Raw genomic sequence first — 26433 nt, 5'->3', positions numbered from 1 at the left:
ATCTGCTTAGTACATGTTCTTTGCAGCAGGCATAATAACCCTGTGCGCTACCTTATGACTTCAAGCTTTCACTAGACAAAAGTACATTCTCTCTCCAGAAAGAACATAAATCGCCAGTTATTTTGACATCACATACACTTTGTGATTTGCCTACTACACGTTCTTTGCAGCGGGCGCATTAATCCTGTGCGCGACCTTATGATGACTCCAAGCTTCCACTAGACAAAAGTACGTTCTCTTGGCTGCCACATTGCTCACAGCGCTCAGAGCATGAACTCAATCAGCAGGATTTTTATTACATTATATGCACTCTGATCTGCTTAGTACACATTCTTTGCAGCAGGCATATTAACACTCTGCGCTGCTTTATGATGACTCCAAGCTTCCACTAGACAAAAGTATGTTCTCTCTTCAGAAAGAACATAAACTGCCAGGGTTATTTTGACATTTCTACGTTACAAGCACATTGTGATTTGCCTAATAGACGTTCTTTGCAGCAGGTACATTAACCCTGCGTGCTGGTACATTAACCCTGCGTTCTCAGCAGTATTGGTTTTACATAATATGCATTCTGATCTGCTTAGTACATGTTCTTTGCAGCAGACATATTAACCCTGTGCGCTACCTTATGATGACGCCAAGCGTCCACTAGATAAAAGTACGTTTTCTCTCCAGAAAGAACATTAATCGACTGAGTTTTTTTGACATGTTTACATTATAAGCACTCTGACCTGCTTAGTATACATTCTTTGCAGCATACATATTCATTCTGGGACTTGTAGTACTATTTTTATAACATGATACAAGTTGGAAACCAGTCCTTGGAGCAGTATCTGTAGAGTTGACCAGCTCCCTAGCTCGATGCGTGATTTGCTCATTTAGTTTATGCAGTGATAGCAGCGACAAAGCGGTCAATTACACGAACAGTAAAACAAAAAGGAGGAGGCCACACGCTGGAAGAGTGGGGCAGTTCTTACTGCACTCTTGACCATGTGTCTATTTTCACAATGTCCATCATTCACGAAACATAACTGTCTTGACTGTTATGCTAAGACTCGGGCTCTTTCCATCCAAGTGGTTCTGAGTGAATGGAACTGTAGCTCTCAGTCTCTCTCGTTGCGGATACTGCGGTGGAGCACTTCTAGAGTAATGTGCAGGAAGGAGCATCTTTTGGAAGGAAGTTAGATCTGGGAATGCTTCCCCTTGGATACTTTACCTGCCCACAGACGTCTAACTGTCCATCCACTTTCCCTCTTGACAATGTGAACATTTTTCTGATTATCTGCGGTGATGTTGCTTCTGTTTTCTTATTTTGGTCTCAGTGGCACAACAGGAATATTAGACTGAAAACACACCAGCGATGCCGCTGGCACCATTGTACTTTTGGGTGTGACGTTCAGGAGATGCACAGTATGAAAATAACACTGAATGGGCACATTCCTTCAAATATTTGCAGATCTAAGCTACCTTCTATAGGTACACCTCAATGTGTCTCTGCAGGAAGATAACGCATGCATCAACTAAAGGGTTGACAAGGCAACTAAATCCTTCTTCCCACAAACACTTGGAGAACGCCACCTCCCACAGATCCCGCATTCTCCCACAGACATTTGGTCTGACAGACAACAACTCCTTAGATACGTCTCCAACAGGGCTGGCATTTTCCAATCAAGATATCCCCTTACAGACCACGGTACCTTTCATGAGCATTTGCTTCTCTATACTCTGCCATCCCATATAAGCACCTCCTAAGACAGACCAACACTCTAACACCTCCCAGAAATAACAGAAAATTCTGTGTCGCCCCTAAATAGAGAACCTACTGTGTCGCCCATACACACCAATCCTCAAGACAGCCCACAATCATTTAAACAACTCTTGCTAGAACGCCACCTTTCACACACACCTTCATTGAGTTCCATTGTTGCACATAAACACACACCTGCAAAAAAGAACCTACATTCTTCAAAATATGTAACTGATGACAAGTGAGGTTTTAAACAAAATACCTCCCATCACCCCACTATTCTGACTGTTTGCTGTTACTGCACACTGAGAGGATCCCTCATGCTTCAACTTACCGAATTCACGTGGGCCCACTCCCTGACAGCACGCACTAGCTCAACTTCATCAATCGTAAGCCCATCACTCTGTAGGATGACCATCAACGACTGGTCGGAGAGTTCACGGAAATTCTGCGTTCTGACAACATCCTGAATCAAAAGAAGATATTGGTAAGAAAGGTGGTGATCACTGTTCATCCAGCTTTATGGGGTGTCCAACACTGCAATAAGGCATTGTGTATGGAAATATGCAGTACTATTGGACTGTGCCAGGCATCATTCTAAGACATCAGCCAGAGATTGGCCATGAAAGTAATGTACATATTACAAAGTTTTGTAGAGATCTCTGTGTCAGCTTCTACCAACTTCAGAGAGATGTGGATGAGCAGGTGAATGTACAAGTGACTGTAAGGGAAAGGGGAAAGCCAGTCTAGCGTTGGAAGAGTGTGGACCTTTATCTGATATTTTTGGACTGCAGCTCCCTTTTTGCATTCTTCAGGTTCATTGGTATGTGGAACAGTCCAATTTTCAGGCAGTTATAATTAACAATCCTTCCCCAACACAAGACATGCATGGGTGGCCTTTGGTGAGGGTACGGTAGCCCGAATATTCCACAAGAGGTGTAGTCAACAAGGGGGTGTCACTATTCCAAAAGAAGCACAACACCTTTGTGTGGTTCTTCATATAACACAAGGACGATGGTCCCGTTTGACCACCAGTGTAGTTTATGCAACAGGTTTGATGTCCTACACCTGCGAAAGTCGGTAAATATGTTGGGTGGAGGCCCACCCTTCCAATTTCAAGGAACAGTTGTACCATTTCGAGCACAACATGACACTAAGTTTCAATGCAGAAACACTGTAGTACAGCCTTGACAATCAACTATTTGTGAGGTACTCATGTGTGAAGCAAGAGACAGAGAAACAAAAGATAAGAGAAGCAAAGAGAGAGGAACATGAAAGTCCTGGTCAGATAATAGACACTGCCAGGCAGCTGGGAACTGTGGAAATCGGAAAAACAGCCTCTGGAGAGAGACCTTCCGTACCTGCTAATCGCCACAGGGACCACCTGTAGAGTCCAGCTGGACTCGTTCTAGTGTTTCTGCCAGCCACTCTGCTGTGGGCTGCTCTTACATGTGTACCCCACACCCACCCAACACAGGCGTCACCAGTCAGGTGACCCTGCCAATAAAAGGGGCCGGGCGCACGTGCCTGAGGCCAGATAGTAATACCCTACCACTGTGTCTGCGTCACGTTACTTCCCTGCATGAGGGCCTAGGGCCCCATACTACACCACCCTCGCCTCTGTTTACAAGATATTGCCACCCATTAGCCCTTCACAAGGACAGCTGATAACAAAAGCAAACCTGAAGATCTCCTAAAGCTCACAGGCTCACTCCCCAACTGATCTCACTAGAGAGGGCCCATTAATCTCTTTTATCACTAAAAGATCGTGAGCTACAACGTGGCAAAATATAACAAACCAGTGCTTTTCAAATCAATAAATAAATAACACAGCATTAAAAAAGTCCCACTTTGAATCTAAAATATGAAGTGCCTGGCCTAAAGGCAGAGTTGCAGATTGTTTGCACTACAGCCCACATCAGAAGTGTCCCTATCACTGGTGCAGCGTGGCCAGTGATTACAGGGCTCAAAGGTGCGAGGGACCTGCTGCAGGCAGAATATGGCGTTGTACTACCCAGCTGCTAGGGGGAGACAAGCAATATCGTTGCTTGCAATGCACCCCAAAGGCGCCCTAAAACCCACGTGCACATCAAAGATTGACCATGAGTAGGAAGTAGCCCAAGGCTTTTTGCTCTAACTTCACAATTGCTCCCTGCTTCACTGAACCAGGGCGGCCTCTTTTTTTCCGTCTCGGTCAACAGGTACCCAGATATGTGTCTGTCTGTCTGTCTTGCTGGATTTCACAATACTGAGCAGGTGCTATCTCCGCCAGGTATCGGAGCAGTCTGCGACCTAATAAAATAACCTAGATAAAAGATGGTCCTATCTCCAGGGTGCAAGGCGGCCAGATACATAGTAACAGCCGCCCATGTCAACTGGTGAAAGAGTTGATTTGTTTTTAAATATTTTATCTGAAGCTATTCCCATTTGTATTTTTGAAACAGCTATTACTGGAATGCAAAGGCAGCCATTGTTTGGAACTACGGAAGATGAATCCAGGGTGGACTTTGCACAGATCGGAACCTCCTGGGCCACAGATCTGGACGCAGGGAGCATGCAACCCTTTATTCTGCAAACACCTCAGACGGAGAGTTTCGGCGAAAAGTCCAGCCCACAGAGCAGGGGAGACTAAAATCCTTTCAGCCCCATGGGCGTGCAGGCCTCGGTCTTAATGGCAGGTCCATGAGCTCAAAGGCCACTTTATAGCTGCTCCACAACTCCAGGTGCACAAGCGAGAGCAGCCAGACGTAAAACGGATAACGTGTTTCTCTAGAGACCTGGCGCGAGACGACTGTAACGTCGTACTTCGTGCCTTAGGTTTTGCCCCAGTCCGTGATGGCCGCTTGTTAGTATAAATCAACTCCCTATTATGTCTTTTATCCCGATCCAGCATGGCCACCACGCCACTGAGTCTAGTGACGTGCAAACAAACCCGAACCATTTCCCGCTAATGAAGTGTTTTTGGTTGGCGGTGAGATCTCTCGGGAGGGGCGGGGCCGCAGTGGCAAAATTTGCATATTCACTCAGCAAGTATTACAACATTTTCTGCTTTTGTTTTTCAATGTCCTAAAATTGTAGTTGCAGTTGAATTCAGTTAATTCTGTCATAACTAAAATTCCTTCGCATTACAAAATATGTGAATATATGAAACATGTCCTAACAGACTTCGGAGTCTTTAAACTCTCGGACCAAATTGGACAGGGCTTTAGAGTAACATTGCTCTTTACTATTTGTCCAGTAGGCTTTTCTTAATGAAAAGCTTTACAAACGCTGTATAATGTAAGAAATGGATTCGGTTCTTGGATGTGTTTAATCATTTTTAAACTTCTTTCTGTTGTGACATACTAGCAAATATTACTGATTTAATGGGGTGAAAACTCGTTGAACGTAGCGATGCTCCATTGTTTTTCCACGTTCTCTTAACCCCTCAGATTGGAATTTAGCTGCCTGGTTTTCTTCCCCGTTGTTTGACAAGAGCTGGCAATTCTGCCGTTACTCACCGTGTGCGCAATGCACCCTGGGAGAGATGGCGGCCTGCGGCGAGCGCGAGCCCCGCAGCTGTGACAAGGGCCTCGTGGCCATCAAAGGCGGCCGGAGGTTCAGGTACCGGAGCCTCTTGTGTCCTCGTGCCACGGAGGCAGCACGTGGCAGGACGGCTGAGTGACCGGTCAATATGAAGCCAGGCAAGCGTGTGACATGGGGAAGAGGCCTGGACGGGCCTCAGTGCCACACTCCTTCCAGAGCCCCAGCATTGTAGGTACAGGTCACACTCAGGCAGGCGTCTGGATGCTCCAAGAGGATGGACTGACACCTCACTTACTGCAGCCTCAGTTACATCCTAGTGACAGTGCTACAAGAGGCGCACGCGGCATTCATGACCATTCTAGTGGTGAGCACAGCAGGCCAGAAATCCGTGCTCCTTTGATTTACCACAGAAAGCTGAACACAACACTGGGAAAATATGGGATCAGCATGTGCAAACAAGCCATAAATTCGATCTGGCTGCATTATTGCTCTTTTTTGCACCAATGCCAAATTTGGGACAAAATCTCAGAAAACTGGTGACACTTTTTCTGGGCCACAGAGTTTTTGCACCGGATTTTGAATTAGGAAGGACCAAACCTCGTTCTCTATTCTTTTGCCCTCACAACTGCAGGAGCACCCTCCCTGCGGTTTAATCGCTTCTCCATATGAACGAAGGAGACGTGTGGATGGACCAGTCACAGATGCCGCACACTGTACTCCACAATCGTTCAGAAGAGTATCTCTGCTGTACAGCAAGTGCACTTGTGCTCCACACCACACCAGACCCTTTGGACTGAATGAAATGGTCCACTTTTAATGGACTGAAAGAGTTCAACAGTCAAGAGATCTGAGACAGAAGAGGATGAAATGATTGGCCCAGGGTCGTACGATTTTGGACAACTTGAATTGTTTGTGTAAATAAACAAAATCAACTAAATTGTTCTAAAGGAAATTTAATGACACAATATAGCTTACCAGTAATTACTTTTTTTTGCCACAAATTTAGATAGAAATGTTGGTAAACTGTCTTGAGCCTGATCTTAGAGATAAGAGCATTTGGGTCTGGTCCATCCTTATCAACCCCAGGAAGCTGGGGTCGAGAAGAGATAGTTTTGATTCAAGACAAAATCATTATTTTTAAGATGTCTTTTTGTTCTCTCAGCGAATGCAAATTGAGAAAGCAAGTAATGCGAATAAAGCCGCAGAGCAAAAAGTGAGAAACTTAAGGCGGAAGAGAAACTGAGAAATTATGGGATTTTTTGGTGATTATCTTGCAAAAGGCCCTTATCAGTTTACCAAGAGATTTTCTTGGGAAGGGCACCGAAGCTGCGTATGCAGACCCTTTATTAAGTGACGATTGCCAGCCATCATAGGGACATCATAGGGACATCACTGGGAGTGCAGTGTTGCATTAGGACAAAAGATTTGAATGGACAAAAAATGATAATCCCGATATTAGGTGCCACCACACTGAAACGTACATGTTAAAATAATAATTCCAAAGTCGGTTTTCCTAGAGCAGGCCATTCATTTTATGCCCCCGTCAGATGACAAGAACAGGGATGCAGGCACCCAACAGGAAGATGCCCTGTGGACCAGCATCATGTACCTTTAAATACAGGTGCCCATTCGGTGGTCTGTCCCTGTATCCAGTGTATGAGTGTACCTAGAAGTAAGAAAAGAAAATCTAAGAGAAACAGAATGTTAGTTTCAAGCAGAAGAGCCAAAACTCTCTTCTTTAAAACTTGATTTCTTGTTGCATGGCTTGTTCTTTATTTCCATATGAATACAGCTGAAACTATTATGGTGCCGACCCCTGGTCAGCTATCCCTGATGTCAAACCTGGGAGTGGCTCAAAAGAAGACTGAACAGGATTGGCCTTTGTTGGCCCTATTAGGAATTGTACCAAAGAAGAAGCCAGGACAATTTAGTCTTATTTATAATTCTTGAGGTCTCTCTGTGAGAGGACCCATTAATCTGAATACTTGTTTATAGTTATGTGCCCCCCATCCTGGGCAAGGGGACTTTTTTTGCCAAGGGACATCCTAACTCAGGATTTCTGTGACAGAAGTGCACCAAAGCAACTTCAGTTTCGTAGGGTTTAACTTCCAATGCTCCTTGTTTGTTGACAAATGCATTGGGCCTGGTCTGAGACAATTTCAGAAATCATATATGGCGAGCAAACGTCACTACTAAAACATGCAGTGGTTGTCATGGCAGTACCCATCTTGGTGGGAAAACTATCACTCACCGGTCTCTGACTGGGAAATGCAAGCTGTGCATGAAGGTGTTCGTAAGATTTTGCAAACCCAGGACTTTACAGGTCTGTCCAGTATGGTGGGATGTGAGGACCTATCTGTGCAATCCTAAACCCAAAGGAACATGGAAGGAAGAGCAGCAGAAGGTGACGGGGACAGCTCCTGGGTGAGGCAGGTCAGGGCTGAAATGAGAGGTATCAGGTAAGACACAGCAGCTCTCACAATGGCTTCTTGATCAAAACAGCAAACTATGATTTTCAAGTCTGTGAAAAACATACACACGTCTACATTAATGTTATGATCTTTTTATATATGCACCTATATGCATGACAATTATAGTGGCCTACTGAGGCATGCATTCTTTTCCAAACATTTATTTGTATAGTATGGAAGGCTGACAATGTGGATATGTGATGTGAAATCAAATTTAAACTAAAGAATGCAGAGATGGCTTTTTAGAAGCTGTGCACATCCAAGTACATGTAATACATGACTAATGAAGTCAAACAAATATGATCATTGAAAAAAGTAACACGTTTGATGAGGTTTGTCGTATACTATGTATTGAGGAAGCGAGTACACATAAAACAGACATCACCACTAGCGCTCCGAAGTGGACTCCTGACAGGGGAGACGCACACGTGCAGGCAGAAGCTGTATGCCTCTGTCTCCCACTGACGTCAGGGCGGACTCGCACGGATAGGAAGACACACACGGTTAGAACGCCGTGACATTTCTCGGGAGGGGCGGGGTCGGCCGCAGTGGCAAAATTTGCATATTTACTCAGCAAGCATAACAACATTTTCTTCTTTTGTTTCAATGTCCTAAAATTGTAGTTGCTGAATTCAGTTAGTTCTGTCATAACTGCAACTCCTTCGCATTCCAATTTACGAGAATATATGAAACTTGTCCTAACAGACTTCGGAGTCTCTAAACTCTCGGACCAAATTGTACAGGGCTTTAGAGCAACATTGCTCTTTACTATTTGTCCAGTAGGCTTTTCTTAATGAAAAGCTAATCAAACGTTGTATAATATAAGAAATGGAACTGTTTAATGATGTTGGACGGTTCTTGGATATGTTTTTTCATTTTTAAAGTTCTTTCTGTTCTGACATACTAGCTAATATTTTGGGGTTAAAACTCGTTGAACGTAGCGATGCTCCATTGTTTTTCCAAGTTCTCTAAGCCCTCGCAGGTTGGAATTAGCTGCCTGGTTTTCTTCCCCGTTGTCTGACGAGAGCTGGCAATTCTGCCGTCCATTTCGTACTCACCGTGTGCGCAATGCACCCTGGGAGAGATGGCGGCCTGCGGCGAGCGCGAGCCCCGCAGCTGTGACGAGGGCCTCGTGGCCACCAAAGGCGGCCGGGGGTTCAGGTACCGGAGCCTCTTGTGTCCTCGTGCCACGGAGGCAGCACGTGGCAGGACGGCCGAGTGACCGGTCAATATGAAGCCAGGCAAGCGTGTGACATGGGGAAGAGGCCTGGACGGGCCTCAGTGCCACACTCCTTCCAGAGCCCCAGCATTGTAGGTACAGGTCACACTCAGGCAGGCGTCTGGATGCTCCAAGAGGATGGACTGACACCTCACTTACTGCAGCCTCAGTTACATCCTAGTGACAGTGCTACAAGAGGCGCACGCGGCATTCATGACCATTCTAGTGGTGAGCACAGCAGGCCAGAAATCCGTGCTCCTTTGATTTACCACAGAAAGCTGAACACAAAACTGGGAAAACGGGATCAGCATGTGCAAACAAGCCATAAATTCCATCTGGCTGCATTATTGCTCTTTTTTGCACCAATGCCAAATTTGGGACAAAATCTCAGAAAACTGGTGACACTTTTTTTGGGCCACAGAGTTTTTGCACCGGATTTTGAATTAGGAAGGACCAAACCTCGTTCTCTATTCTTTTGCCCTCACAGCTGCAGGAGCACCCTCCCTGCGGTTTAATCGCTTCTCCATATGAACGAAGGAGACGTGTGGATGGACCAGTCACACACGCCGCACACTGTACTCCACAATCGTTCAGAAGAGTATCTCTGCTGTATAGCAAGTGCACTTGTGCTCCACACCACACCAGACCCTTTGGGCTGAATGAAATGGTCCACTTTTAACGGACTGAAAGAGTTCAACAGTCAAGAGATCTGAGACAGAAGAGGATGAAATGATTGGCCCAGGGTCGTACGATTTTGGACAACTTGAATTGTTTGTGTAAATAAACAAAATCAACTAAATTGTTCTAAAGTAAATTTAATGACACAATATAGCTTACCAGTAATTACATTTTTTTGCCTCAAATTTAGATAGAAATGTTGGTAAACTGTCTTGAGCCTGATCTTAGAGATAAGAGCATTTGGGTCTGGTCCATCCTTATCAACCCCAGGAAGCTGGGGTCGAGAAGAGATAGTTTTGATTCAAGACAAAATAATTATTTTTAAGATGTCTTTTTGGGAACCCTTCCCATTTGCGAATGGGTTAGCACCAATTTGAAATTGGTATTAACTGTGATTGTTTTGCAAACGCATTCACAGTCACACATCAATCATAAATCCTCCTGCGAGTCGCAATTAGGAAGGGACGCCCCTTCCTAATTGCAAGTCGCAATCCCTATTTTGTGATTTGGTAATTGTGTACCGACTCGCAAAATAGGGATTGTACAGCGTACATACCCATTTTGCAGTCGCAAACTGCAATTCTCGCCATTTGCAACCGCAAAAAGAAATCGTACATCGGGCCCCTTGTGAGGCAAAATGCTAAGAGTATGTCAACCTGGAAAAAACACAATTACACTTAAAAACAGGCACAGCCTTGGTGAGGGTTCACAAACTGAGGCCAGGACTTCTTCACACTGTATCACGCCTCCCCCAGTCTTGTACTAAGGAGGGGAGAGGGGCTGTCCCCTTTCTATAAACAGTAGGGGAACTGCCCATTCACTATTGTTGTTAGCTATCCAAACAACATTTTGAATTCAGGTTGTGGAGCTTGCATTGTTTACTCCCATTTTTATGGTCATTTTTAAGCGCAGTTAAGCAAAGTTAATGGTGGTCAAGTTCGGGCCAAAGCACAAAGCTCACAAGGCCCGGATTTGGGACCGTTTTGTAGACTATGAAAAACTTAAAAAGATTGGAGGTTAACCCTTATGTGCCTGGAGACATTAGGGCCCATATTTATACTTTTTGACGCAAAACTGCGCCATCGCAGTTTTGCGTCAAAAAAATTTGCGCCGTCTAACGCCATTTGGATGCGCCATTCGGGCGTCAAATTTATACTTTGACGTACGGCGGCGCAACCAACAGGTGGGAGTCATTATTTCGTGACGCAAACAGCATCGGTCTGTCGTAAGGCAAACCCACGTAAAAGTGACGCAAATCACTGTGGGTCGATTTACGACAGCGCTATCGTGAATACGCCGTTTTTTTTCACGCTATTGCGTGATATTTTTGCGCAAAAACTGCACTGACAGGAGAGGAGACCCAAAATGGATCCCAGATGCCCCAACAGACCCCAGGAGGATGAGAGCAGACCAGGACCCAGCCAGGAGGAAGCACACAGGAACCAGGACATGTTAAAGAAAAAAAGAAAGTGTCGCTTCAGTGCAGAGGAGCAGGAAATCCTGGTGAAAGAGGTGACGGAACACCAGCACCAACTTTTCATATCCTCAAAATTGCCACTCAGTAGGAGAGAGGCCATCTGGAAAGAAATTGTGGACAAGATAAACAGTGTGGCTGAAGAACGCCGGACAGTCACCGAGTGTAAGAAACGCTGGCATGACTGTAAACGTAGGACCAAAGAGAAAATGGCCAGGAACAGGAAGGCAGCAATGCAGACTGGAGGGGGGAGTCCAGCACAACAGGAGGCTCTGGACCACATGGAGGAGATGGTCGCAGCCGTCATCCCAGAGGAGATTGTCACAGGGATACAAGGACTGGACAGCGCAGACTACCACGACACTACGCACATGCAGGGTAAGTCGCATGGGGAATTACAATGCAATAATGGGGACTGTAAGCAGGGGGGGGATACCTACTACACAATGCATGTAACTTAGCACATATATGAAGTGGCATGGGGAAAGGGGCACGGCAGGGGGGAATGCCCAGTACTGACCATAGCCGGGCCACGACAAAATACTGCCACCACTACAGTCCCATGGGGACATCCTGTAATTACAACAAGAGAGCCAAGGGAAAGCAGTGACAGGTGGGAAGGACACTACCCTGAATCCACATCCAGGCACTTGTTTTGCACAAACTATTCCCCATCAACTAGGTCCCTACCTGTAATGCAGTAGCAAATACAACAACTGCAACTTAACTGCCACCACAGTTGACAATAACACCTCTCATCTCTGGGCAGCTATAGTACCAAATGGCAGGAACCCCACCCTGGAACATACATTCCTAAATTAGGGGGTGAGGATGACATCTGCAACTACTCCTAGAAATAAGACAAAGCTACCAGTACACTTAAATGCCGAATGTCCATAACTGACACATACATAAGCCTAAGTAAACAGCAATAGGAGCCACACAGCACTAACGACACACACATGCTGCATACATCAGGGTCCCTCACGTGCCTGCCTAACAATGCTACATCACAAATGTCATACTGCTCAGACAACAACATTGACGAGGGGACACAGGCAACTGGTCAATGAAACACATCTGCACAGTCTAACCAAAAAATAGGACATCCATACGATAAACAAGCCAATCCAGTAAGACACACGAGACCCCATCAGATACAAACATCAACAATGTTTACATCCATACCACATCCTAACATTGACATACATAGGTCATGCCACCTAACATGTACAGATCATGCAATGTGAATAAAAAGTGTATGGTGCAGGGCCTGTGAGGCAAGTGTGCTGGCAGGGCAGTCACAACACCCACAGTCAGTCAAAGTGTAGCGTGGCAAGTGAAACGTATACTTTGCGCAATAGCCTCAGGCTGGAGGCCTTTGTGCATCTTACCCTGAATGTACTTATACTCATTTGCTCACATCTAAGTGCCTCAGAGCACTTTGCACTAAATGAATCTCATTGCCCTTCCTATCAGTTAATGTAGCAAATAGTCAGTCCTGAGGTGTTGGCAATTAGTCAAATCACCCTGTTTTGCCTACTTCTGCACTGGAGTTTGCCAGAACATATTCACTCTGTGCCCCAGTCAAGGATACCGTCTGGTTCGTTGATGATAGATGTGGTAGGGGTTAAGGTTTGCCATTCCTGCGTAGGGAAACTTTGTCATCACCATGACATATGTCTTTTAAATTCACTTCCTCGTCCCAAGACACGCATGGGGGAGTTTACAAACCGAAAATCACATCTAGATGCTGCCTGCCTTGCTGCTGATGCACAACCAGATCCCAGCCCATTCCTCTGATATGAGGGATGATGTCTCCCCTGTGATTCAGACAGACAAGCTCCAAACTTAACATGCAGTGCTATATATAGAACAAGCAGAGGGAGAGTAGAAACTGTTATGCACCATGATAGCTGTGTACCAATGTATTACTTTCCTGCGGACTATTTCAGTTCTAACTGTGTGTATTGTTTTGGTTATTGTGGCTCACACCGAAATTCCTACAAGTCAGTTGTACACTGAAACTTCATATCCAACAAATACTGTCTGTGTCATTTGTGTATGGGAACATACCGGAAAAGATAGAAATGTGTAGCACCTGAGTGACCACCACTTCCCTGAGAAGTCCCAAAGATGTCATGGGCTTGGACTTCTAAACATTCCTCTGTTGTGGGAGACCAGAGGCACTGCTAGTCTGTCTGAGCTAAATACAATATCTGGGTGACAGAGTTATTTACAAGTGGGTCAAACTTAGTCCCCCACACCATTAGCTATCCTGCTGCCTAGAAAGCCAAGAATCACATGTAGGATAATGAGAGCCCACCCAAACAAATGTCCCTCCATAACAATAGTGAAACACCGAGAGAGGAGTAGGACAAAAAAATTCATATTCCAAAATAATTACAAATCAACACCTAGAGATGTCCTGGCAGGCATGTCTGATAGCTCCATATCATATATGTGACACACAGGTGGGCCATAGGCCTACAACAATGCCCTATGACGGACAGCAGATACCAAGACAAAATCAGAGTACAAAGTAAAGGCATCCAAAGGCTTGTATCTTAGTGCTAAATGATCTCAACACAGACACACTAATTGTACCCTGTTTCTTTGCAGAGGAACACGGATCTCCTGCCGATATGCCTGTCCATGAGTTCCCTGATGACATGGATGACGAGAACATCAACCTCACACAAGAGACCATTGACATGGTCCTCGAAAGCCTCCAAACCCCCCCTTCAGTAACAAGGAGGAGCCAAGATGAAGCAGCCACCACAGTAGAACCACCCGCCACCCCAATTGTAAGACCTGCCAGCTCCAACACAGCTGAGGACTCTGACGACACTGGCACCAGCTTCGAAAGAACAGTCGTTGGGGTCCAGCGGGAGCTGGCCAAGGAGGTGCGGGTGGGGATGCAAACTATGGCAGCCAGCCTTGAGGGGGTGCGTTCGTGCATGATGTCAACTGCTGATCAGGCAGCTGCAATGCAAGCCAGAACATCGCTGTTGGAGGAACTTTTAGTAACACAGAAGGCAATCTGCACAGCTGTCATCCAGTTGACCAAACAACTCCAACAGCAAGCCAGTCAGCGTGTGCACGAATGCAACATCGAACCCCTCAGGGCAGACCTGGCTGCCTACCATCGGGATGTGGCTGCCATTCTGAAAAACCAGCACGCTCTCCTTGCTGCAGTACTGCCCTTCATAACTGGACAGGGATCAGCCCCCGGGATGTCTGCCTCCATGTCTTCTGACACTGAGGTGTGTGTTGCCCCTTCAAAACCAACAACAACAAGGACACACCAGGCAACACACACATCAGAAGAAGAAGACATGGAACAGATAACATTCACACGCAAGAGTACCCGGAAGCCCTAGTCCCTGCACCATGCCCCACTCTGACCAAGGTCCTACGTTTTGACACATGCCAGCCTCACTCCAACTACCCTCAATGACTGTTCGGCAATCTACTGTTTAACTTGTCCACATTGGCTGTAAATGTTTCTCTCCTACCATTTGGCAATTCCTGTTCCTCTGCACCGTCTGTGACATCACCCCAGCATGTCAGGAGCATCATCCACACCCTGTAAATAGGATCACCATTTAAGAATGCACCAGAACGGACTCACCTAACATTGTTAATGGACTTTTTGCACTACTCCACCTAAAAATAAATATCACTTGCACACCAATTGTGTCTCTGTGTCATTTCACACTTCAACTGTGCAGTACATAACTCCAAAGTGGCTGTGTGGCAACCATGTTGATTCTCTAGACTACTGTCCTGATTTCATGTCTACTGAAACATCTGTGCAGTGGCCAGGATTGCATCATAGCTTTACTAGACTGAGGAAAATAACTGATGTAGGGACTAAGCACACACAATCATGCTGTGTTGGACAGAATGAGGCCCCATCCATAGCTATTCTAGACAACTAATGGTGGATGAGAAATGTAGGCACCTTGCGATACTAACACAATACATTATGCTGTAAAATGAAAGGAATGTTAACCAAATTACACTGCATCAATCACCCTTACAGCGTATACTACCATGAAGGAAAGTCATGCTCAAGCAGTACACACATGATGTAGGTCAGCAATGACAGCAACAAGACAAGAGTGTGAACAAATACTCATCTACAAAGCTCTCCCTGAACTTCACAATGCTGTCCGACCTATCTATTTACCTACAAAATCAACTCTGGAAGCACTCTTTGTGAAGTAGGATACATACCAACCCCAAATCTTGATGATCTATGCAGACTACCAATGGTGGCTCTCCCACACGGTGGATACTTACCAAGTTAGCACACGGGTAGCTGGCATGTTAAACCTCAATAGCCTGGGGATAGCGAGCATAGGACACAAATGTCATACTAAAACTTTCTGCTACACTGATGTCAAGGCCATGAAAAGGTAGCACCTAACGCATCTGGTAAAGGGTTAACAATTTTTTTATTTCCAATAAGTAAGAAAAGAGGCAACTAAGGGAAAGATAAACCTACACTAATCTAACCTGACTACTACTAACCCACAACTGTCCCTAACTAACCTAAGCTAAACTTACTCTACACATGTAACGAAACGATCTAAACATCAACCCCCCACCCACCATTATGAGACAAGACACATGCAGGACAACACTTACTAACCTACACACATACTATACTATCCTAAACAAACATATATATTTTTTTTTATTTTTTATTTTTATATTTTTTTTATTTTTTTTTATTTTTATCAAACAGGAATCCCAACATTGCCCCCCACCCACCCACCCACACAAAAATATTAGATAGAAAGTATAAGGACCCCCCACCCTCTTACCTAACACTAACTAAGCTAATTACCTATACTTATCCTACAACTAACCCCCCAAACCCAACTAACAGTATGAAAAGAGGAAAGAGGGGAGAGGGGAGGGGTAAAAGTTCAGGAGGGCAAAATAACTAAGGATTTGCCCTCTGAAGTGTGCGCCGGATGGAGCGCACCTTCTTTTTGACCTCCGCCATGTCCTCCGTCAGGTTGTCAACCTTTTGAATTAACCTGTCCAGTTTCCTAGACAATGCGTTGAAGGCTGCAGGGTCAATTGGAGGGTCACTGCTGGTCTGCGTGCCGGTGGAGGTGGAGATTGTTGCTGGAGTGGAGTGGCCACGGGACAGCCCTGCTCCCAACACACGGCTGGGTCCAGGTCTGGAGGAAGATGGCTGGTCCGTCGCTGGGTCCCCTTGGGCAGACCTGGTGGTTGTAGGTGGCACCGTTGGTGGAGCCTGTGGTGTGGCATACCACGCCCCGGAGGCCCGTTCCGAATTGTATCTGCGGGCCATCCTCCGATACCCACACTGCACCTGCAGGATGTGCCTGTACCTCATTGCACGGCGCTCAAACTGGTTTCGAGCTGCGGCACTCAGGTTTGCAGCTGTGAAGGGAAAAGGCAAATATTGAGCATAGAATTTACAGTGGGTTTAATACCACAATGGGTAATTTGACCATTACTAGCAATGTATTGGTTGCAGCAATTGTTACAACATATGTCACGGGAAGGCTCAGAGGAAGTACATGTGAATCATGCATACTGAAGGGCATATCACATATAGCAGATCCATGTCTCTACATGATGGAAGACATCACCCTAAACTACTCCTACAATTCATACCTAAGCCATTATACATTATGGCACCAGCTCGTCCGCATACTGACTTCACTACATATGTCATTCTATGTGATAAGAATCACACTCCTCACTCAATGGCATTTCGAAATAGTTGTGTGCTAAGATTGAACCCCTGGCCATGAATCATATGTCGACACTATGGGCCAGATGTAGGAATTGATGGGAAATCAACTAGCAAATTGCAAAGCTGAACGGTGTCTCTGACACCGTCTGCGAGTCACTATGGGGTCCCTAAATCCCACCTCATGAACATCAATGATGTGGGTTCCAACTTGCACCACCTTAGCAACTATGGGCACTCACGGGGATGGAGGCCTGCTGGGAACAGCAGAACTCCATAGACGTGACTGCTTTTAAATGAAGCAAGTTATTTTTCACCAAGTGTAGGCCCTTTATCTGAAAGGAAAATGAGCTGCGATTTGTTTAAATTCACAACAATTGATTGTTCGTAATTTACACAATAATTATTGCTCCCCTAGACCACTGGCTGTTTTGTGCAGGAGTATTTTGGTCCACTCACAAAGGTGAAGGTTCACAATGAGGACCCCTTCCAGTCAGCAAGTTGGTTAGCAGCCACTTCAAGTGGATGATAACAGCTACTCACTTTGCAACCACATACTCTTTAGCAAATGGGATTGCCTAACACTGTGATTTGCAAGTAGGGCTGGTAAACTCCTTTATTTTTTTACTTTAGAAAACCATTTTGCGAATATGTACATGACCACCAATAACATTTCGGATTAGGAAACAGACGTTTGCAACTCACTAACATCAAATTATGCTATTTGCAATGTGGAGACATTTTGCTACATCTGGACCTAGGTACAAACTCAAGTCACAAAAGGTGTTAAGTACGTGTAACATACTGGTTGCTACAGTCCTAGGTACCCTGTTTCACAGTAACATCCCAGTCTTTGTGGGTGGTGTGGGAAGAACAAACAACAATCCCATGATCAATGCACAACCAGGAGTGTACAGAAAGTGCAACAAGCATGTGCCTTCACACACAACACCTATGAAGGGCTAGCAACACGTTGGAGTCAGCCCAACCTTGTCACATCCCAGGTCCACACATGTCAAAATGATATGACTTAGCCAAACATAACATACTATTAGTGAGGCATGTTTTACAACACACACAGAGGAGGTAGAACACCCATTCACATGATTCAACAGAACACCTAGGCCATTGCACTCAAGTCACACACACTTCGAGGTCACCTTGTGGAAGTACATGCCCCCGGAAGATCCGACCTACAGTGTACACAGTCCATCCTCAACTAGGAAGAAGCACTTGTCATCAAAGCCATGTGCCTAAGCTATCTGGGAGACTGTCAGTCTGATATGCTGACTCAGTTAATGGCAAGTTCCTGACCAAGTCTAACATTGACCAGTGTGTTCAAAATGAGTCATGCTATTCCCAATAGTCGCACTAATTGAATGACCTACTGCCCCTCAATCTGAGAGATGACTAGGGATTGCTTTACCGAAACATTATTCCAATTTGATATCACACCAAAACAACAAAGCCAATGAACGGCCAGCACATCATATCATGAATTGTCCTGAACACACAGTAATCCATCATGCTTCATTTCCAAACAATGTAAATAGCACTTAGGCAACACTCACTGTAGGTATCGGGGTCGTCAAAATGGGCTACCTCACCAACGGTGTACGGGGCTGGTCCACCTGTAAAGCATGAAAGGAAGATTATACTCAGACTGGTTGAACAGACAAATAATTTCTGTTACAATGACAGTGTGTGAATATTACATGGTAATGATACACTTTCACACATGCTCATCCTGCCTGGCTGACTTTGTATTCTAGATTATCATTGGATGAGTCTCCTGCTCCAGTGACACACCCTACTACACTCATGCAGTGGCCAGGACAGTCATGTGTCGTCCAAGTTACTCCTCCATTAGTAGGCCCGAACAATCATGTGATCCATACATCTCAGCATGTGCATCCCAGAGAGAAACATTTCACAACTGGTTCCATGAGGACTGCATGACCACTCACCATCAAACAGGCTATGGGGACAGGTTCAACACACAGCAACCAGACACACATGTGACATATGTGTGGACAACATGACTAACTTCATGTGACGTGAAGGCAACACACAGGTGTTGCATCATCATGTGTTTGCAATTTTCGGTCTAGCTATGGCGTCTACATATGTAGGTATGTTGTTTCTACATGACGTACTCACTGGCCATTATGACCAGTAGAGTACAAATTGAGCAGTTCACGTGTTGCTTTTCAGACACAAATGCAACACTACATTCCATGCAGCTACAGCCATCTGGTATGTGTTGCAAAGATAAGGCATCGGCCTGGTAGCATAGGTCTTCATACACACCCGGCAACAAATACACATTTGGACACATATGTATACCTTTGTAGCGCAGCATTTGCATAATTTTGTGACGCAGAGAGGGGGCTACTTAGCAAAATACTAATAGATGTTGCATTTTACTGCTGTTATTGGGTGTACATGTGTAGCAAAAATGGGGATTTATGTGTATGCCCATGGGCCTAGGTTTCCCTAGTATAACACGCAGTCAGCTACTTATTTTGCAGATTGGCTACCAATCATCACATGTTCACGCACACATTCCTATTATTCCCATGTAATTGATTATTACTCACCAACATAGCCACCAATCCGGAGTCCCAGGTGGTCCAGCAGGTCCTGTTCCCTGGTGATCAGATCTGCCCAGCGGTGCTTGAGTTGATGGACATTCCTCATACTCCCGTAGACCCGGACCAGGTGATGGCGCACCTTCTCCCAACGTATTTTCCTCGCCTCCGTGTGATACCCCTGTATCACACGGCCCCCAGCCTCCAGCATCAGTGGGAGGAAATGGCTTACGAGCCATATGAAGCCCCCCAATTCGTCCTCACCCATCCTGGACAGGCGAGGCCTACCTGACATGATGCGAGGTTGAAAAAAGTAACAAAGAAAAATGAAAGAAAAAGTGGGAAATGGGGAAAGGTAGAGGTGTGAAAGAAAAAGAAGAAGGAGAAAAATAGCCCAACTAACACCCCAAACTATGCTACCCACAACAGACTCCCACAGACAATACAAACTATCACAGGTATAGACCAAACAACACTAAACAGACTGAGACAATGTTTGACAACAATAAAAGATTGACACAAAGACAAAATACAAGGCACACAGGACACTAAAGCAGTAAAACACAGGACAACACCTTTCACACAACCACACAGTCTAGATAACTCTGAGACTGCAAAGTGAAAGTGAAAGTCAACTCCCAGTACAGATTTGGTAAACAGGATATCCTATTACATCACTTCCTGCATAAAATGGCCGCCGTTTTTATTTTCGCGTAATGCGTCATATTTTCACGCATACACAGATGTGCGTCATATTTTTTTGACGCATTACAGTGTACATGATGCGGAGTGTAAAAATATGCTATGAATATTAATATTTCCAATTGTACATGAGATGACCAACATATTGTGCATGTAGCGTCAATTACACCACGCATACATCATGGGCGTCGTTTTTTTTTCACGTACAGTGGTGCACATGATGCGGAGTCAAAAAATATGATATGAATATTAATAATTGATAATGTACATGAGATGACCAACATATTGTGCATATAGCGTCATTTTGACCACGCATACATCATGTGCGTGGTTTTTATTACACGTACAGTGGTGCACATGATGCGGAGTCAAAAAATATGATATGAATATTAATATTGATAATGTACATGAGATGACCAACATATTGTGCATATAGCGTCATTTTCACCACGCATACATCATGTGCGTGGTTTTTATTACACGTACAGTGGTGCACATGATGCGGAGTCAAAAAATATGATATGAATATTAATATTGATAATGTACATGAGATGACCAACATATTGTGCATATAGCGTCATTTTGACCACGCATACATCATGTGCGTGGTTTTTATTACACGTACAGTGGTGCACATGATGCGGAGTCAAAAAATATGATATGAATATTAATATTGATAATGTACATGAGATGACCAACATATTGTGCATATAGCGTCATTTTGACCACGCATACATCATGTGCGTGGTTTTTATTACACGTACAGTGGTGCACATGATGCGGATTCAAAAAATATGATATGAATATTAATATTGATAATGTACATGAGATGACCAACATATTGTGCATATAGCGTCATTTTGACCACGCATACATCATGTGCGTGGTTTTTATTACACGTACAGTAGTGCACATGATGCAGAGTCAAAAATATTGTGGATGTAAATCATAATTTGAAGGTGAAATATCAAGACACTTTTGGATACATTTGTATCTGACTCTGCATTGTGTGCACTCATGTACATGAACAAATTATGACGGCCATGCTGTATGCGTAGAATATGGAGCAAATTGATCCAAATGTCTTCATGTGTTTAGCTTTGGAAAGGTGATTTGTCATGGTAAAACGGTGCGATGTGAGACACATTTGTGTTTGTATCTGACAAATGTCCGTACTTTTATGTATAGACGGCCTTCACACTGTGATGTTTGGGATACGTTAACTAATGTATTGACCATATTTGACAACATATTTGGTGTAATTGCTGATGGCTATTTTGAAATGAGATTTTTGATACCATTATGTATTCCGTCTCCAAAATGTCCCCACCTTTATGATGGGGATGCTTTTATCTGTAGTCCTAACAGGGAGTGGGAGAGTCACTTTCAGTTTTTAGGGGGCTGACCATGTCCCATTATGATTTTGTGTTTCATATTTGTGTAGGACTTGTGACATTGAGGCCACATATGTGCCTTATGCATGTGTTTAGTTCACAAGTACATGATTCCTCTATGTTTTGGGGGTGGTAGAGGTGGAGTTAGTCCCCCAGCACCCTAGGATTTGACCATCCAGAATAGCTACTGTATCCATGGAGTATTTTTATCATATCCTGGCAAACCTGCAGCAGCGGGCGAATGTAAGGCCATATGGTATGAATGACTGTTGACCATTCATTCATCTCATTAGCCCATTTGACGTTTGCAGTATTGATGATTTGGAGCTAAGTTGCATACCATTTTCATATGACTAAGGGGGTCATTCTGACCGCGGCGGGCGGCGGTCGCCGCCCGCAAAGCGGTTCCCGCCGAAAGACCGCGGCGGTCATTCTGGCTTTCCCACTGGGCTGGCGGGCAACCGCCAAAAGTCCGCCCGCCAGCCCAGCGGGAAACACCCTTCCCACGAGGACGCCGGCTCAGAATGGAGCCAGCCGAGTGGGAAGGTGCGACGGGTGCAGTTGCACCCGTGGCGAATTTCTGTGTCTGCAAAGCAGACACTGAAATTCTTTGTGGGTCCCTCTTACGGGGGCCCCTGCAGTGCCCATGCCATTGGCATGGGCACTGCAGGGGCCCCCAGGGGCCCCGCGGCACCCCCTACCGCCATCCTGTTCCTGGCGGAAGACCCGCCAGGAACAGGATGGCGGTAGGGGGTGTCAGAATCCCCATGGCGGCGGAGCGCGCTCCGCCGCCATGGTGGATTCTCAAGGGCAGCGGGAAGTCCGTTTCTGGCCGCGGCTGAACCGCCGCGGTCAGAATGCCCATCGGTGCACCGCCAGCCTGTTGGCGGTGCTACCGCCGACCTCCGCCAGGGCGGTAATTACCACCAGGGTCCGAATGACCCCCTAAGTTTGCAAGACTCTCAGCGTTCACGATCTGATAATGCGAAGATTGTTTTGCTTGTCTGTGTCCCTTTCTGCATAAACTGGTTTAGTGTCATGTTACAATCTTCCTGCTAGGTTCAAACTGGGACACAACTGTGATGGTCTACTTTCAAATATTAGGTTGGTTGTATGACATATGTGTACATGTGTGTGGGAATGTGGATCCAGTATGACCTGTCTGTGTGTATGTTGTCACTGTAACTTCAAGGTCTCCTCCTGAGTTAGTGGCAGCTGATGTTGTTGCAATTGTGTATTGCTCACATCATACACTTGAGAGAAGCCATTGATGACATGGTCATGTACACATGGATGGTCCCACCCTGTCTCTGAACCCGTGTGATGTGACTTTCAAATGATCTCCAATTTTGGGCTGGATGAGAGACTGTTTCAGTTGTTTGGATCCGGCATGTCTAATTGTCACATTTGTACTCTTGTTGGGCTCTGTGTATGGTAATGTAACATGTCACATCCTACCCTCTGTGCATACAGTTGTGATGTTTATTTTTGGTGTGATGATTTTTAATGGCATTCTTGATCAATGAGACGACATTCATCTTCAGCTATTTCAAACTAAAGGTGGTCAGAAATGAATAGGCCAAAGCATAATGTGGTGTTTGTGATCTGTGTTTATTTACAAGTGTGGAATACAAGTGATGATAATGACTTAAGTAAAAAAATTGTTCACAAGCTGTTGGCGCCTACGCACTCCTGCTGCGGTGTTAGGTTGTTCCCCCTCCTGTTGCAGGCCAGCATCCTCCACATCATCATCCTCAGGCATGTCTGGGTCCGGTTCAAGGAGGGGAATGTTCCTTTGTACACAAATATTGTGTAATATGGCACAAGTGAGTATAATTTTGCATACCATCTCTGGGGAGTATAGTAGGCTTCCGCCAGTGATGTCAAGGCAGCGGAACCTTGACTTTAGGATCCCAAAGGTCCTCTCCACAATGCTGCGTGTCCTCTTGTGGGCGTCATTGTATGCCCGCTCAGCAGCAGTATTTGGGTTCCCATATGGTGTCATTATCCAAGGCTGGATGCCATACCCCTGATCAGCTGAAAGAGAAACACAGAATGGTATCAATTAGATGTAGGAGGCACTGTTGTACGTATCTTTGATGGCAGTAGTTGTGTTGTGTTGTCTGTGACTATTTTGTGTACTAATGTGACAACCTATGGTTGTTGGTGGAAACTTTGGCATTGTTTTTTTTCCTTGGCTGAGCAAGTGTTTGTTGTCTAACTGTTTGTCAGCAGGATGTATTGGTTTCTCAAGTACAGTGTGCCCTCCCTTGCATTGTGACTTGTGACACAGGTGTCCGTGTGTCCTCACTGGGGGTGTGATGATAGTTCCATGCAGAGTTGAAACATGAAAGGGTATTAGAAACGTCCATATGAACATAGCCAGGCCATCCCATCCCTTAAAAGTTATGCATTGTATTAGTGTACAGGTTATTGTGAGACTTCCAATTTGCAAGGTGACATTTAGGCAACCACAGTCATGAATGTCTTCACACTAAGCTGTGGAGTAAATTCAAATGTGTGAGAGGTTCAATGGTGACTTGTGACACATGGCTAGTGATGTGAGTACCTCAGTGTGTTCCTGTCTAGGTGTTGCTATTGTGGTGTATGTGTTGTTTATCCTAGAGGGTTTCTGTGCAGTGAGTATATAAGTAGATTTTTGTCCTTACCAACAAGTAGTCCATTGCCATACCGTCCATCCTGGAAGTGTTGGTTGATGGTGCAGTGACGGAAGATGAATGCATCATGTACACTCCCAGGATATTTAGCCACGATGTTGCTGATCAGTCCTTGGTGATCGACTATGGCCTGCACGTTGATGGAATGTGTGTGCTTCCTGTTGCGGTAGAGGTGTTCACTCGCAGCAGGTGGCACAAGGCGTACGTGTGTGCAGTCGATTGCACCAAGGACGTGCGGAAAGCCACTGATGGCGTAGAACCCCTGTTTTGTTTCCTGCTGCTTCTGCAGTGTGTTAGGGAAGCAGATGTGGCGGGGTGTCAGTCCAATGATGGCATCCAGTACTTTAGGCAGGAATGCGGAGAAAGATGGTTGTGAGATTCCACCAACCAGGGCACCAGTTGTCTGAAAGGAGCCACTTGCCAGCATGTGAAGTACGGCAAGCAGCTTTGTTTCTGTTGGGATAGTGTGTGGAGTCACTAAAGTGGGGGCCAATTGCTGGTCAATATTTGTCAGCAGCTGCTGAATGGCCTGCCAGTTCAACCGGTACCTCTGGATGATGTCTCGTTCCCTGAGGCCATGCAGGGTTGTTCTTGGGCGGAATATCCTCTCCTGCCTTCTGCGCTGTCTTTGGGGTCCCTGCTGTTGTTGTTGTGGCTGCTGTTGTTGCTGCAGGGCTCTGCGTCTACGTGCACGTTGAAGAAAAAGCACCTCTATGTCTCCCTGTTGCTGCTCTGCTGCTCTGTTGTTTGTTCTGTGTGTTCTGATTAAGTACAGGTGTGTTTGCCCCATTTTAACGCCTGCCCTGACCCAGGCGTTAAAATGTCACGCTATTCATGCTTTGCGCCATTTTTTTGCGCCGCCTGCCGCGCGGGAGTGATTTTTGCCCTGGAGCATAAATACCACGCACCGCTATGTGCGTCTGTTTTTAGACGGGAACGCCTTCCTTGCATCTCATTAACGCAAGGAAGGCGTTCACGCAAAAAAATGACGCTATTTGCCAATACTTTGGCGCTAGACGCGTCTAACGCCAAAGTATAAATATGGCGTTAGTTTTGCGCCGAATTTGCGTCGAAAAAAACGACGCAAATTCGGCGCAAACGGAGTATAAATACGGGCCCAGGTGTGGCCATTAAGGTGAGGCACATTAAAACACCTTTAAAGGCCAGCCATCCAACCGGTCCAAGGATTTATGTCCCTTTAACATCTGACAGTGTCTCCACAAAAAGTTACTTTCATTCTTAAGACGACAGCGGCCGTGCCCCTTCCACCTTCTCCGGGAACATTGCTGTTAGACTCCCACCTTCAGAGGGTCATCGGAAGTCAGGCATTTCTGACAGCCAACATTCACAATGGAGCCCAAATAACCATTGAGTTCACTGGTTTAGCATTCCCAGTGGATGTCCCTGAATCAAAAACCCTCAGAAAACGTTTGTCTATCAGGGATTTAAAAAAAAAAAAAACTATCCAAGTAAGAAGCCGTGCCTGGGGTGCCCGAGCAGGCTGAGGCGGTCCCAGAAAAGTCAAGTTAGAGACACTTTCCAAAGAGTAATTGTGTCTGACATGGGCTTATTAACTCCAAGGATCTTAGGTGGAAAAAAAGGCTTATTGTGGATTTCTTCTCATTCACCCAAGGAATGCAGATTGAGGAAGATATTTAGGAGAATAAAGACAGACATAAAAAGAGAAAATCTCAAAGTGGAGGAGAATTGGGCACATTGTCGGATTTTCCGTTGATTATCTAGGGAAAGAGTTTGGTGAAGGAGAATCTGACAAACTGGTTGTTAAATCCTTAAGTTTTCTGGGATATCATCTTGCAAAAGACACCAGAGCTTGGTGTGTGGTTTATTTACAGCTCTGCCAAGAGGAGTTAGACTACCGGAATTTAGTGCTGGTGTCCACTTCACAACACTAAAATGTAGTAGTCATGTGTATTACAGTTGCTCCGACAAGGCAATGCGCGATATAATTAAACAAAGTCAGCCAGGGCTCCTCAGCATACTTTACCCTACTGCCCCAGGTAATTATCCGACCAGTCACCAACTGGCCTGCTTACTGGCCTGCTTACAACCACCACTGTATGCAGCCCCGTGGCTCAGAGCCCAGCCTGAAAATGGGAGGCACTTCTGGTTGGCAGAGGGTTGTGGGTGTGTTCCAACCCCACAGGGACACAACACTGAATCACTGAATCCTGATTGGCATTGTGCTCAATC

At 45.4% G+C, this 26433-nt stretch overlaps 1 protein-coding gene and 2 non-coding genes across 3 annotated transcripts in view; 2 read left to right on the top strand and 1 right to left on the bottom strand.

Annotated features, from left to right (window-relative positions):
- Window positions 1–26433, bottom strand: part of BTBD19 (BTB domain containing 19) — an 800233-nt gene that overhangs the window by 14372 nt on the left and 759428 nt on the right. The window contains exon 6 of the mRNA XM_069232814.1: window positions 2082–2213. Coding sequence (XP_069088915.1) covers window positions 2082–2213 — 132 coding nt within the window. The remainder of the gene's footprint in view (window positions 1–2081; window positions 2214–26433) is intronic.
- Window positions 4956–5011, top strand: LOC138294313 (U7 small nuclear RNA). Its single transcript, XR_011203345.1, has one exon. It is a non-coding gene; the product is annotated as a U7 small nuclear RNA (small nuclear RNA).
- LOC138294341 (U7 small nuclear RNA) lies at window positions 8494–8549 on the top strand. Its single transcript, XR_011203357.1, has one exon. It is a non-coding gene; the product is annotated as a U7 small nuclear RNA (small nuclear RNA).

This window comes from Pleurodeles waltl, chromosome 4_2, assembly GCF_031143425.1.
Source record: "Pleurodeles waltl isolate 20211129_DDA chromosome 4_2, aPleWal1.hap1.20221129, whole genome shotgun sequence".
In the NCBI taxonomy this organism is placed as follows: domain Eukaryota; kingdom Metazoa; phylum Chordata; class Amphibia; order Caudata; family Salamandridae; genus Pleurodeles; species Pleurodeles waltl.
The sequence above is the reverse complement of the archived record's forward strand: the minus strand, read 5'-3'. Positions and strand labels throughout refer to the sequence as shown.